Below are 15,105 nucleotides of genomic sequence, written 5' to 3'. Positions count from 1 at the left end.
TCTAACCAGAAGGTGGTACCCCAGTTCCTCAATCTTGCTAGATAAGCCTCCCCAGACTTTGTGAATGAAGGCCAAGGAAGAAGAGGTTGCAGTGACTCCCCTTGAGCTCATATTTCTTTCTTGTTGCAAAAAGTGCTTATTTCTGCATTCATCATCTCCCTCTTTGTTCTGTAGACAATCTACCCTGCCAGAGGATTTGTGCTGTTATTAGGAGTTTGTTTATTATTAGATTTATTTCTCCTATAAGCAAATGTGTTCACAACATTCCATCGGGGGATCTTTTTAATTGTCACATAAATGTCATCTTACTTAAATTGAGTATTTATCTTTACATACACGGGTAGTGGGGAGGGGGAAGGAAAGAAAGAATAAACAACTTTAAGTCTTGGAGAGGGACAGGTCTCCGTTCACAACTCACCCATGTGTGAGCTTCAAAGCCAAAGGTGAGTTGAAAAAATTATTGGATTATCTTTGAGGGGCAGCCAAAAGGGAGAGGGAAAGAAAAGTTGGCAACGATGCTTTTGGGGATGTTGACCCAGGCTCCCAAGTCTCTCTACCAAACCCAGCCTGAGACCAGACCTCCTCCTCCTCCTCAGCTGGGAGCATCCGGAGAAGGCTGCAGCTTGCCCCCCACACCTCCCCATCCAGGAGGCCAGCCCAGCTCCTTCCTCGAGAGAAGGTGAGCGCGGCGGGCGCAGCGGGTTGGGTGGGTGTGGCCCGCGGCTCCGGGAACCGACCCAAGGCCCCGCCACCGCCCGCGAGCCGCCCGACAGCCCGCCTGCCTGGCGAGCGCAAGCGCTTCTTCCAGAAACTGCGAGGATCCGAGCGCACTGTTTGTGCACCACAAGGTCAAGTCGGGAAGTGGAGCCGGAGGAGGAGGGGCGAGGAGGCGAAGGGTGGGGAGAGGGGCGCCCCGCTTCCTCGCCAAGTGCCAGCCCTTGGAAGTTGCCACCTCGGTTTTTAACCCTTTAGGGGTAATGGGAAGGTCGAGGTGGGGGGAGGAAGGGGACACCGCGGGGCAAACTCCTACAGGGACAGGGACAGGGACGAGCAGCTACCCACCCACCCATCACTGCGTTCCCCACCCCCCGGAAATGCGGGGCAGAGCTGGGAGCCCGGAGGCACCCGGGCGGGGGAGGGGGCCACGAACCCGAGAGGACCCTCTCCACGGACCGCCCCTCCTTCTTTGAGGTCGCCCACAATTTCAAGTTTCCCCCGCCCGGGATGTTAGTTTCCATCTGCTGTGGGTGGGGGAGGAGGGCCGCGCCCCCTCCCCCAGACTCGTGCGCGCGCCCCTCCCCTCCGCTCCTGCCAGCACTTTCGGCTCACTTCTGGCGCTGCAAAGCGCCACGCGATTTATTCGATTCGCATTTTTAAACTAGCGATTCGGGAGCAGGGCCTAGGGCGAGGGTCTTCCAGCCTTGGAGCCCCGGGAGGCGGGGTGCTCAGTGCAAACCTCGTTCCCTCCGCGAGTGTCGCCTTCAGGCTGTTATTTGCAAAGAAACGTCTTTTTGACGCAGGGAGAAATGGCAAATTTTAAGTACGTCATTAATATGGCGCCAAAAGATTTTTTTAAGTATAAGCTTGCTTTTTTTTTTTTTTTTAAGGTTGCGGGGGGCGCCGCCCGGGTCTGGGGCGCGAAGGGGGCGGAGTGTGAGCAGAAAGTGTGAGTGAGAGAGTGGAGGGGCGGGGTATCTGTGTGAGTGTGTGAAGTGTGAGCAGACCTGATGGGACTTGCACGGGCGCAGCCGCCGCTCGGGCCCGGCCCTGGGGACAGGGCGGGCTGGGGGCGCCCCAGAGCCCATGGGGAGTCTGGGCCCGAGGTGCAGGCAGACGGGCAGACCGGCAGAGCACCCTCCCCCCCGAGGCCTGCAACGCTACCTGGACCCGCTGCCGGAGCCAAACAACTGGGCGGGGGTGGGGCGGGCGGCGGGGGGTGTCAGGAGTGGAGATCCGAGTGAATAAGAAAAAAGTGGCTACTCCCCCTCCCTCGCTCCTCCCGCCCGCCCCCACCCCACCCCCACCCCAACACATTTTTTTTTTTTCTAAAGAGATCACAAGGAAGTCTTGGTTTAAAAAGAAACAGAAACATACACAGGGGGATTGGTGAATGGTGCCGACCGCGGCCATCGCAGTTGGAGGCTTTTTTTTTGGGGGGGGGGCGGTGAGTAGCGTCCATGGAGTTACTTTGCGCCCATTTCTAGCGGCAAGGGCTTAGGTCCAGCGGGCTGACCGTCCCCAGCAGGGGTGCGGGGCCGGGGACGCCACGGGCCCGGCCGTCTCCCTCGCCGCGACCCCGGATGGATGCGCGCCCCCCGCCCGCCCGCGCCGGCCCCAGGAGCTCCGGGTTTCGGGAGCATCCTTCCCGCGCCGGCCCCCGCCGCGGCGCGTAGTCCAGGGCAGCGCCCCTCGGAAGGGCACCGCGGAGGAAGGTAAGATCCAGCCCCCAGCGATGGGCCCTGCGCATCTCCACGGCGTTATTTTGTGTTTTTGCAACAGATCTGCCAGCGCTCCTCGCTCCCTCGCTCTCGCTCGCTCTCTCTCTCTCTTGCTCGCTCGCTCCCTCTCTCTCCTGCTGGCTGCCTGTTCTAGGAAGCCAGGGCGCGGAGGGGGGGGATGCACAGCACAGGGGAGAGAGATTGCGCATGTTGGTCAGTCCTGTTTTAAAGAGTACATTGCGGGGAGGCTGAGAGGGGCGCATGCAACAACAACTTTTGGAAGGGTGAGCTTGGCGACCTTCTTTATTAATGACTGCGGCAAAGCGCCCCCGGGCCGGTGAGGGGGCGCGGGCGGGCGGGGGCGCGCCAGGGCTGCAACTTGCCCCGCGGGCTCCGGCCGCGCGGAGGGGCTGCGGCGGGAGACAGCAGTGGTGGGGAGGTCGTTCTGCCGGGGACGGGGGTTCGGAGGACCTGGAGCTATCTGCCCTCCTGTCGCCCTGAGTTTCATTTTGTTGATACGCAGCACGTCCGGCCGCCGAACCGGGCTGAGCCGGTGCACATGACTCCGCGCTGGGCTCACGTGCAGCGGGTCCGGTCCCAGACACCTTCCGGGGGCCACCGCCTCCGCCCTGTCGCCCCCTCTCTGGGCTGGGTGCACGCGGGCGCTGCACGCGGGGGCAGCATGCTCAGCTCTCGGGCGCGGAGGCTCTGCACAAATTAAACAGTGTTTTGGAGGGGCGGGGGACACCCTTTCCAGGTGAGTGTGCCGGGTGTGCAGCTCCGGCGTACGGGGCGGGGGCTGGGGTCGGGGGCGGCCCCCCCCCTGCGGGGCTGCGCGGGAGTCCGGCGGGGGAGAAGCGCCGGGAGAGTGGAAATGTACCGGCTGTGGCCGGAGCGGCGGGTGCGCGCCCGCGGGGCGACGGCAGGGGGCGTGGCCCTTGTTTACCTTCTCCCAACTCTGCCGGTTCGCGTCCCGCTTCGGGGACGGTACTGCAGTCCCCTGTCCTCCGCCTCCGTCCCTGCGCCCTGGGTGGTACCGGGGAGATGTAGGCAAGTGGTAGTCCCAGCCTGGGACATACACACCTGACCCTCAAATAAGTGACATTGCAGCCCCAGCCCCCACCGAGCACCGCTGCAGTCCTTCTCCCGGATCCCCAGCCGCGCCCCGCCCCCGGCAGTGGCATCTTCCCGGCCTCACCTCCTTCCTCCCTCTTTCCCTCCCTCCTTCCCACCCACTCGCCTGCGCCTGCGGAGCGGCTCCCTCCCGCTTCCTCCCCGCCTGGGTGCAGACTTGTGGCTCCCTCCGGTCCTTCCCGCCTATCCCTGGGCCCGAGACACTCTTCTCCAGGCCAAGGGATGAGAAGGGGTCAGCTTGGCGATTCGTAGCCGTTACATCAGAAGATGGGGATGTCTGCGAGACAGGCAGGAAGGCTTGGCGGTGGCTTCCAGAGGCCCAGGACACCCCCCGCACACCCGGTCTCCCGCCCCACGCAGCTGCCCACTTCACTTCCCCGGAGGCCCAGTTCCTCTACCCGCCTCACCCAAGCACCCCGCCCCCCCGCCCTCGGCGTCTAGCCCGCCGCCCGGGCCGCACCGCGTCTTGCCCTTCCTTCGCCTGGGCCGGAGCCCCCCGCGGCCACCTCCGGCTCCTCCTCCCGGCTCCCGCGGTCGGAATCACGCCGGCGCGCCTCCAGCCTGCGCTCCCGCCGACCGCCTCCAGGGGCAGGCTGGAGGCGCGCCACCCCCTCCCAGTCCTCTCAGCCTCCGCCGCGGGCTGGGACGGTTTTTTTTTTTTTTTTTCCTTCCCTTTTCTTTTTTTTTTTTTTCTTTTTGTAACCACCTTGGCTGCAGGTCTCGTGCCCGGGGCTGGTGGGGGCGGGAGGGGCCGTGTTCCCCTTTGCCCCGAGCCAAGGGCGCGCTGCACCCGTCGACTCTGGTCTCTGCGGATTTCCAAACCTTGCTCGCGCGCTTAGCACCTCTCGCTCATCCACTGCGGGCACAAAGTTTTTACCCAGGGGCTGAGTTTGCAGGGGGTCGTCGGGAGGCTTCCCGTCTGCGCTCGGGAGCGGCGCTAAGGGGGACTGGGGAGCGGCGAGAGGGCACGACTGGCCTGCCGCCCTGCCTTTGTTGGAAGGGGGAGGAGCCCCGAGCTTTGAGCCCTGACTCGCCGGCAGGACGTCCCCTTAACATTTTATGTTTGCAAACTGAATCAGGGGCCCAGGTGGTGGTATGGCCGCCTGGCCCCTCCTCCGGCAGTGGCATTAACTCCCTCCCTTCACTGGTAGTATTCCCAGTAGGACATTTGGCAAAAGGGCCGTGCAAGGAGCTGCCAACCGGACCTGGCCCTGTTTCCTGGGTTCCCAGGGTGCTGGCTTCTCCCCTACCCTGACTTCCTCTCTCACCTTCGGGCCCCAAGTGAACGCACCATCCCTCCAGTCTCTTCTTCCTCAGGCGGGTTGGGACTTGCAGAGCCATGTAACAAGCAGAGGAGAAAAATAACAACAGAATAACTGTAAGGGGAAGGAATGAGTAATAAAGCCGACCCAGGCAGGGAGGATGGCTTTCATGTTTAAGAGATGCTATTTGCTTTTTAGGTCACAGGCTGCAAAACAGGCTTTGATCCGAAGTGGGCGAATAATTTATTGAGAAAGTTTGCATGGTAGGGGGGAGAAAAGGGGGTGTTTGTTTGATCTGGAGTCCTCTCAGTTGTCCCAAGTGCTGTTTGTTGGGTGTTGTTTGGAGTGGAAAAGCATTTGGTTCTACAGCAAGTCCCTAGAAAAGGGAAGTCCTCACCCCAGGCAGCAGGACTGCAGTGAATGTTGGTTTTGAAACTGTTTGGCCAAAGGTCTCTCCAGCACTTTTGGAGATGAAGTGTTTAAGGACAGAGTTGTTTGGACTTGGGATGCAGCAAATGTTTTCAGAACATTTCCCATCCAGCATGCTTCTCCTTTGGTTAAATTGTATGGCTAAATGGCCAGTAACACTAGTTCAAGAGAGCTTCCTCCTGGCTTTTATTGACACCTGACGTGGGACTGCTGGTCCCAGCCCCCAAGGTGCACCCCAGAGTCCTGAGGGTAGACCTGACTACCACATCCTTGAGGTGCGGTGGGGTGGGGTGGGGGATGGGTAGAGTGTTCTGGTTAACTGGAGTTCCAAGTAATGGGGAGGTAGTTGTCTTATATCCGAGACCAGATTCAGTGACTTCCAGTCCAAATTCTTCACGACTCATCCAGCATACTCTTTTGCAGACTTCACAGTTAGTTCTGCCCTAAAGTGTTTGAGAGGAAAGGCCAGGATTGTGAGGAGGGGGTACCCCTGGCCTGCTTTGTCCTCTGTCCACATAGGACCGTGTGTGTGTGTGTGTGTGTGTGTGTGTGTGTGTGTGTGTGTGTCTCACACAGTTTAGGAACCCAGGAAGGTTCTCAGATAACCCATAGGAATCTGGAGTACCCCAGCCACACTCTGGGGTTATAGGCCTGTGCATGGTAGCCCAGTGGGGGGCAGGGTACCCCACCTAGAGTCAGGTAGCCTGGGTTTGAATGCTAGCTATGCATTGGCCAGCTGTGACAGTTGCTTTGTGCCTTACTTTATTCATTTGCAAGTGGGGTTAATAGCAGTACCTTGCCATGATGGGTAGCTGGATTAAGCAATATATTGCATAAAGGTTAAACCCAAAACTAGGCATGTGGTAAGCATGTGATTAGTATTGGTGATTTCTATTATTATTAATGATGTGGAGAGGGCCCAAATGCAGCTTTGACCTTTGATCTCTCCCCTTTAGGCTAGGCCAGAGAGCCAGCTCCCTTCTCTGAAGAAGGGATTGGAAGGACCCTGCAGTTGCCAATGGTCATCCTTCTCTGGGAGCGAGCGGAGTGAGCTTTGCCCTCTTCTGAGGTGGAGGGTAGGGTGAGAAGTTGCCAAAGGACAAAATAGACAAAGCCCCATTCATTCTTCCAGGACCCCCTAGGTATGTCCCCAAAACTGGGTTTGGGGGGCTGGGTGTGGGCAGTATGTTCCAGGGGAGCTGGGTACCCTCTGGGACACTTGGAATTGCAGGTGGGCAACGGTGAGTGTCGGAGGAGGGCTTAGGCACCCTGTGCCTGGAGAAGCAAGTTTCTGGACCTGTATGTACAAAATCATTTTTGTAATGGCAATTACCGTCCCCGGAAAGGCATTAAAGTTAATGAGAGATAGGAAAGAGTGGGGCTCTGACCCCCACTTAAAGCGGTTTAAGAGCGTGCAGCTCTTGTTTTCTGAATGTCTGGCCTTCCCGACACAAGGAGGCTCTGAGGACAGGTTTTCCAGCCGAAATATCATTAAATTGTATTAGCATCTTATTACACACACGCCTAAGCGGTCTGCCTCAGACAGGGAGAGTTTTTGTTTCTCTTTGAAAGATTGTGTCTGGAATGGTAAATTGCCTGCTTGAAAGCTGTTCCCCCCACCTCCTTTTTTTAAGGAGGAAGACGAAGTCCTGCTGTGTGTGGTGGCGGGCAGGGCAGGCCTGGTGGCCCCCAGAGAGGAGAGGCCGGAGGCCAGGTTGGGATGTTTTAACTGCCCAGGGAGCGGCTGCGCTAGCAGACCTGAAAGGCCCACTGTTCCCAGGGTCAGCTGGAAGAGCGTTAATGGAAGCCCAGGGTGTTTATTTGAGTTTATTTGCGGAGAGGTCTTTAAAGGGGGCTGGCATTGGGCATTGGTGTTTCAAGTCCAGACCCAAGGCCCCCACTAAGACCAATGGCTAGTGCTGCCAAGAAAACATCTGCCACCAAATTGCTGCCCTATTACTGAGTTGACATTGATCATTAGCCAGGAGCCCAACCAAATAAAGCCTCCTGGAAAATGTGTGAGGTTAAGATGGGGAAAGCAGGCTGTGAAAACAGGACGAAATGTTGGCCTGGGGTGTTTGTTCCTGCAAGCTGCAGGCAGGCCAGCTGGGCTGTGCGCTCCCCACACTACTCCAGGGAGGGGACAAGAACATACTCGGCACTCCCTGTATATATCAAGCCCCTATTGTGTGCTGGGCATGACATGATGGAGCCTTGGGGCTCCAGCCGAGATCCAGACAGATGCACTCCTTACTGTCCTCTCCAAAGGAGAAAGACATTCAACAAGTTGATCTATAGACGGTAATTGCGGTGGATGCTCTGAAGATGTTGAATAACGATGTTGTGGGCTTTCTTTAGATAAGGTAACTGGCATAGACTTCCTTGACATTTAAGCTGAAATGTGAAAGATAAAAAGTCAGACATGCACAGACTACACAGAACCTTCCAGGCAGAGAGCACACCCTGTGCACAGGTCCTGAAGCATGGAATATTTGACTTATTTCAGGAGATGAAAGAAGACCAGTGTAGCTAGAAAGTGGTGAGGAAGGGTATAGTGGTCCGTGTGAACTGGTTGAGGTGGGGAGGGGCCAGATCATGTAGGATATTGTGGCCAAGAGGTTGATTTTTGTCCTTTGATCAGCAGGAAGCCTTTGAAAGATTTTAGAAAGGGGTATGACATGATCTGATTTATGCTTTTTTTAAAGGTCATTCTGGCTGCTGTGTGGATTCTAGATGGTGGGAGCTGGGAGATAAATGGGAAATCCAGGCAAGAGATGGGACTGGTTTAGGCCAGGGTGGTAGCAGTAGGGACACAGGGAAAAGCGATGGCTTCACTATACATTTTGGAGGGAGAGTCCACTGGATTTGCCACAGGTTGGCTTTGGGGCAGAAATTGCACAGAAAGGCTGTGGGCTGCTTCTCTAAAGGAACTCTAGGACACCCACGCACCCAGAGGAGAGCTTCTTCTCTCTGCCTCCATGCTGGGGATGGTGTGGGAGGTGCAAAGGGAAGGAAGGGGGGTGTCTTTCTTTCCTAGATTCTCTTTTACAGGGAGTGCCTCAGAAGCACTCCTGTCTCCCCCCCCCCCAAAGTAAGTGCCTTATGACACTGGGGTGTTCTCCCAGAGGAAACCTTGCTTTGGGAGAGATTGAAGGGATGGGGGAAAGAGAAAACCAGAGGTCAAGACCCAGTTGTCAGTACCCACCAACCCAACCTGGATTTCTGCTTTGGTGAAGGAGTCCTCCGAGTCTCCTAGCTCAGTTGGAAGGAAGTGGTTCAAGGGACAAAGGGCTTTTCCATAGGAGAGCCCAGGCCTCATTTGGAGCTTTCTTAGCCACCACCAGCGGAGGCTTACCTGCGGCGAGAAGGTCTTTGGAACAGACTTGGTTCAAAGGAAAGAAGCTTCACTCACAAAACAGTAGCTTCCCTCTAAAGCCTAGTTATTATTCCAATTAAGCCACATGAAATCTGCTCCCTTAATAACAGCCTACCCAGGAGAACTCTGGAGTGTTTCCACAGAGGGCAGGTTGGACAGGGAGCCGGCTGAGGGTGGGGTGCAGGTCTGCACACTGACAGGTCTCTTGGGACAGGGCCCTAGGCAGCAGGAAACCGCATTACCAGAAGGGCATTAGCAGTCAAGGAGTCCTGTTCCTGGTGGCCTTACCTACTGTACAGGAGCCCCTTGTAGGTGCTGGTGGGAGGTCTCCTCACCTCGCCCAAGATTATCATGGTATAACTAGCACCCGTAAGGAGAGCCAGCCACTGTGCATAGGGCTTTATGCTGCTTGCGTTTATTCTCACCAGCTGATGTGTTTAGTTGGCCCTCTCAAAGTGTTTTAAAAATTCTGAGTCAGTTGCCAACATTGGAAGTTCAGGAGACTTCTGTAAAAATCCAGAACAAATTCTTGTCCTGTGGAGGTGTGTCTTTTCCAAGGTCCCTGGTCTTTTGCGAGGTAGAGCTAGGATTTGAACTCAACACCCCTGAATCCAGAGCTCCTGCTTTTCTCCTTTGGGAGATGCGGGCTTGGAGGTACCCTCTTTGTTGGAATTGGAGACACGTGGGATCCATGGGCAGGATTGCAGGAAAAAACAAGTGGCTGTGTTTATAGCACTTGTCTTCCTCCTCCTCTGTCTGCCACCTGTGAGAGTGCTGGGCTGGTAAGATGCAGGCCAGCGTCAGGGCCCTGTCATAGTCCTCTTTGTCACACTCAGACCCTGGGGAAAGCAAGGATGCCAGCTGTGGGTGCCAGAGCGCTATTGCCCCATTCCGTCCATGACCTGGGCCACAGGGCTGCTCGTACTCTGCTGCACAGAGCCAGAGTAGTCTAAAGGTCAAGGGCATATGTTCCTGAGCCAGATACACTTCTTACAAGCCCTGCGATCTCAGGCAAGTCACTTAACTTCTGTATTTCCTTTTCCTCGTCTGCAAAAGGGAAGCAGCCATCATGCCCACTGGCAAAGAAGGGCTGTTCTGGGGGCTCCCTGAGATCCCTGTGTACTAAGGCATCCCGCTTCTGCCACAATGAGTGTTTAGCAATTGAACTTCCTGGCACCCGTGCAACTGGTGTCCTCAGGGTTCCACCTGCCCCTTTGGAGCTGGCTGCGAGCAGCCCTGGTGACTCTTTCTGCCATCCTGATCCTGCTGTTAGGGGACCCCGGAGTGGGGAGGAGCTCTTGGCTGAAGTCAGGTCTGAGTGAGGCAGGAGGGTCCTGGTTTGTTCAGAGGTCAGGATAGTCACGCCCCACCTTAGAGAGCTAATGTTCTCTTGTCTCTGCAGGGCCACAGGAAGATAAAGGGAAACCCAGGGCTTGGCACCAATAGGCTTGGAGTGGGTGGCAGTGGCAGGCGGCCCGTGTGAGCCCAAGCAGAGATGGGGAACCTGGTTGGCCTGTAGCTGGGCTGGGCAGTGGGACTTTCTCTTTGCTGACACTGGCTCTTTGCCCTTTGTCACGGGCAGTGAGGCAGCCCAGGTTCCAGACTAACAGGGACGAGGTAGAAAATGCTTCAGGTCCCGAATCCCAGATCTGTTCTCACACTGGGACTCTGCCACTGTGAGAGCCGAGGCAGCTGAACAAGCCACTTGGAGTATGCTTCCCCTCCAAGAGGAGACCGAAGCAGGCGCTGCCACCCCAGACTCTGTAGGATCCGAGGAAATACTGGGTGAGAGAGCCCTCCCCACAGGCAAGAGCTCACAGGACACAAAGGCAGCTCAGCGTGGGCTCAGGGATAAGACCATGTGGATTCAAAGCCCAGTTCAGACAGTGACTAGCCGGACAAAGTCTTGCACGTCGCTAGTAAGGGAAGCCAATAGCTCACAACTTCCAAGGTTGTTAGGAACATGAGCTGAGCCAGTGTTGGCAGCAGAAGGAGCTCAGTGTGGAGAGCTGCCTTTCTTACCTTGAAATACTATAAAATACTATAGTTAAGATAAAGTTGGTTTGTAGTCGTATTAGGAGAAGGACATTACAGGAGGGAGGGCAGCCCAGCCTAGGGCCAGTCACCCTGGGCCTGGTGCGTCTCAGGGATCCAGCTTAGAGCCTCCCTGTCCTTACTTGTTTTCCACACTCCTCTGCCCACCACCCTCAGGATGTGCCCTCAGTGCTGTCTGAGCTGGCTGGTCTCTAAACTCAGATGGCACAGTCCCTCTGGAAGAATCAATCTTGCTTCCCCTTTCTGGCCCACTCCCAGGGCTCCCGTGGGTGGGTAGAGAGAGAGTGTGTGGCTGGCTGGAGAGAAGGTTAGGGCAATGCCTTGTTCTCATTCTTCCATTGCACCAGGGTGAGTATGGGGAGGTAGGTTATTGGGCAATTTTTTCTGAGAGACTCAGGATTTCCCAAGCCTCCCAGAAGTATAATGGGGCCTGCCTTTTGTTGCAGATGGAAGAGAAGAGGCGAAAATACTCCATCAGCAGCGACAACTCTGACACCACTGACAGTAAGGCCTTCCATTTGGGGTTCCTACAGGGAAAGCATTTGAATAATTCTCAGGCCCACAGGCCCGGATGGGGGGAGGCTGACCCATGGTCTCAATGTTGATGAAAGCATAAATCAGGCCAGGCCATTATGCTCCTAAGATGGTCCCCACACTTCCGTGGTCTCCAGAGCCTTGCTGTGTTCTTTACCCCCTAGGTCTCAATCCCATGTGTTTTGTTCTGGTTGGAAAAGATCATATCCCCTTTGGGTCTTTGCATTTGCTGCTCCAGGCTGCAAGAAACGCATCCCTCTCTCTCTGGCCCTTATTTTAAATCAGGGTCCTATAGAAATTCTCTACACAAGAGACAGAAAAACTATTAAGTTTTTTTTATAATTACCTGATAGAAATATCATTTCCTAATTAGCAGGAAGCTCCTTGATAAGAGGGGTCATGTCTAACTCATTGCTGTGTCCCCAACTAAATCAGGTATATAATAGATGTTCAGTAAATGTTTGTCAGAGGCAATAGAATCTTAGAGGTAGACTTGTAAGTGGGCCAGGTGAGGAAGCCGGACATCTTCTGAGGGTCGCAGGGATTGTGGAGGAGAAAAAAGGGTTTAAAGAGCCTCTTCTCAAATTTGGGGGGAGATAAGGGAGGTGATAAGGAGATAAGGTGAGAGCTTTTCTCATACAGCTCTTCCCAGATGCCCCAGGAACCTGGGCCTGTGTGAGCTGGTTGAGTAAGGAATTCCATTCTGCCCTACCTGTGGAGGCGAGGTACACTGCCAAGAGGATCCCACCTAGCACTGCACCCTGTGGGGAGCCCACACTGCCAGGGAGGCTGGGCCTGGAGCCCTGCAGCTCTGCACCTCAGTTTGTTCACACAGGTGGTGAGCAGCTGGGATCTGGGAAATCTCCAAGGCTGCTTAGAGCTCTTAGAGTCCCATAGCTGCTCCCTCAGCCCCCAAGAGTCTGAGGACAGATGTACCAAGGACGGCCTGCCATTCCCAGCCCCTTCCCTACCTCCGGGTCTCATTTCACTGTCCTTTGGGGTCTGTGTGCTCAGCTTGGCTCTGGTGTCTAACCTGGCCATCCCTTCCTCCCTGTGGCAGGAGATCACAGCATCCGGCCCGGCCCTCTGTGGCCGCAACCACACTGGCTGTGGCTTGTCTCGGTAGAGCCAAGAGGAACTGCATCCTCTGCTACTAACTTCGCTGCAGGCAGAGGAACCCCTGAGGGTCAGGCACCCACAAGAGCAGGTGTCTGGGCAGCTGCAGCAGAGCTGCGCCAGGCTGCAGCATTCTCCCTTCCCTCCAGCCACTGCCAACCCCCCACCAGCATACCTACCCGGGGCTGCTGCTCCTTGGATCCACAGGTAGAGGCTGCAGTCCTATAGTCCAGCAAGGGCCTCAGAGTCCAGCAATACTAGCTAATGTTCCTTGAGGCTGCACTCGGTGCTGGGGACTCCGCTAAGCCTTTACAGGCATGGCATCACTTAATTCTCACAACTTTTTGCCCCCAGAGGGGTTAAGTCATTTGCCTGGGGAGACAAGCTAGTAAATGGGTTTATCTTATTTTACTTTTAAAATCTTTCTTTATTTTTTTTAGATTTTATTTATTTATTTATTTATTTATTTATTTATTTATTTATTTATGAGAGACACAGAGAGAGGGAGAGGCAGAGACACAGGCAGAGGGAGAAGCAGGCTCCACGCAGGGAGCCCGACGTTGGACTTCATCCCAGGTCTCCAGGATCACACTCTGGGCTGAAGGTGGTGCTAAACTGCTGAGCCATCCGGGCTGCCCAAATGGGTTTATTTTAGAGCAGCATTCTTGCCACTGGCCTTTTGTGCCTCTGTATATTCACTGGGCATCGTCCCAGAGTATCTCCACTTGGGGCAGGAATAAGCGTGGCCACAGAAGGCCTTCTTCACCAAGGAAAAAGCAGAGGACCAGAGAGGGCAAGGGACTTGTCGAAGGTCACATAGTAAGTGGATCCTGAGTCCTGGTCACTGCCGTTTTATCTTCTAAGCCCCTATGCTTGGTGAGTGGAGGAAGGTACTCCTGTCCGCACTGATCCCTGGAGAGGTCCAGAGCAGGGACAGGCGCTCGCAGAGGTTTCCACCTTCTAAACATTAGAACCAGAGCCTGCCTTACAGGTTTCCTGTCCTTGGAGGTGGATCGGTGGATGGGTGGTGTTCCTGGCCTTCCAGGGGCCCCTCATGGGCTGTGTTCTCTCTGCAGGTCACGCTACATCTGCATCAAGATGCTCCAAACTGCCCAGCAGCACCAAGTCGGGCTGGCCCCGGCAGAACGAAAAAAAGCCCTCAGAGGTGGGTAGTGACAAGTGTCTGGGAAAAGCTGAAGCCGTGGTGGGGAAGCCACAGGAGTGGAGCCCTGTGGAGACCAAGGGAGTGCGCCCTGCAGGTGTCTGGGGGTGAGCATTCCTGGCAGAGGGCGCAAGTGTGGCTAAGTGAGACGAATGGGAGGAGGGGGTGTGGATGCCAGTTCCCCCAGCCGTGTAGGTTGTAGTAAAGATGTTCCAGTTGGGCTACACGAGAGGAGCAGCCTTTCAAGGATTGTAAGCGGGGTAATAACAGAGCCTGACGTTTTAATAAAAGGAGGATTTAAAGAAGTGGCCCTGGCCGCCTTGAGGAGAAGGGACCATGCTGGCAAGGGCGGGAGCAGGGAGGACTCCTGCGGTTGTCCAGGGGAGAAGCAGTGGAGGAAGAAGCAGTCAGATTTGGGGGAGGCTAAGCCAAGGGCACTGGGATATGTTGATACAGGGGCGATGGCTGGGGCTCTCAGGATCATCCAGTTAAGTTATCTGCTCCTTATGCCCGTGTCACAAGCATCCGCATTCTAAATCTTCCTTACTTAGACCTGGGATGTTTCTTGTGGCAGGTTGAGGTGTTCGTGACTTCTCGAGCCGTAGAGAAGAGTGCCAGGAGTGGGTAGTGTTGAGCACAAATGGACATCATGATCCTGCTTTTTTGTGGCCCCTAAAAAATCACCTCTAGGGGCCATATCACTCCTTCTTAGGTCCTCAAAGCATTGCACTGAGCACAGAAGAGGCCCTTTGCACAGAAGCTGCAAGAGCACCCAAGAAGCTCAGGGGGTTTGAATCTGGCCCTGAACAAGGTTCAGCCTACAGAGTAGCCAGTAGCTGGGCTGGGCGCTTCACTTTTTTAAATCCTTCTCAATCCTTGTTACAATGGAAATTAAGGATCCCGGGGTAATATAGCCAACACAAGAGGCTCTTGAAACCAACATTGCCAAGGGTGGGAAGGCCAAGAATCTTGAGGCAGAGTCCTTGACATGGGATGGGGGAGGGTACCTTTGTTCTGAGCCTGGAGCCCTCCCTGCTAACCACAGGGGCAGCCATGGCTGTGGGGGCAATCCTGAGCAGCAGTAGTTAGCCAGCCCCTTGGGGACAGTGGGGGCATCTTTTGCAGAATCTTGCATTTGAAAAAAAAAATCCCCACATCCTCCTTCCTTGAGCTGGCCTACCCTAGGACTCTCCTTTTGTGTGTGGGTGTGTGTGGTGAGGGTTGAGACCTGATGCCTCGTATCCCCATCCCCCAACCTAGTGTCCTCCTTTGGCCCCATGGGGGAAGGGTAGAGATAGAAGGAGATACCTCTGGAAATGCAGTAAGGACTGGAATAAAAGTTGGGTATTAGGTGGACACGGGATGCTATTTTGAGGTTCCTGGCACCACCCTCTTGGACTAACCCTGCTCAGTGGGAAGATGGATGTGCTCAAGAGCGCTGGGATGCGGGAGGCCTAGTGTGCTGTAGAGCTCTGGGCGCCTCTGGGACTCCTCTCTGCTCCTCCACCCTCACTCCCCTCTTGCCTTCCTACCCCCTTCTTGAGAGCCACTGGGGCTTTCCAGTTGCTATGGTTGCATTAGTAAAACAATAGCCACCTT

At 55.5% G+C, this 15,105-nt stretch overlaps 1 protein-coding gene across 17 annotated transcripts in view; it reads left to right on the top strand.

Annotated features, from left to right (window-relative positions):
* The first annotated feature begins 451 nt into the window (after window positions 1–451).
* Window positions 452–15,105, top strand: part of JADE2 (jade family PHD finger 2) — a 52,106-nt gene continuing 37,452 nt past the window's right edge. The window contains exons 1-4 of one of the 17 annotated variants that reach the window (XM_025994896.2): window positions 452–679; window positions 6,220–6,405; window positions 11,141–11,198; window positions 13,421–13,509. In XM_025994896.2, the coding sequence (XP_025850681.1) occupies window positions 11,141–11,198; window positions 13,421–13,509 (147 nt within the window). In that variant the 5' untranslated portion in view covers window positions 452–679; window positions 6,220–6,405. The other 16 variants (XM_025994894.2, XM_072728581.1, XM_072728580.1 and 13 more) reach the window with 16 other exon arrangements.

The sequence above is a fragment of the Vulpes vulpes genome, chromosome 12 (assembly GCF_048418805.1).
Source record: "Vulpes vulpes isolate BD-2025 chromosome 12, VulVul3, whole genome shotgun sequence".
In the NCBI taxonomy this organism is placed as follows: Eukaryota; Metazoa; Chordata; class Mammalia; order Carnivora; family Canidae; genus Vulpes; species Vulpes vulpes.
The sequence above is the reverse complement of the archived record's forward strand: the minus strand, read 5'-3'. Positions and strand labels throughout refer to the sequence as shown.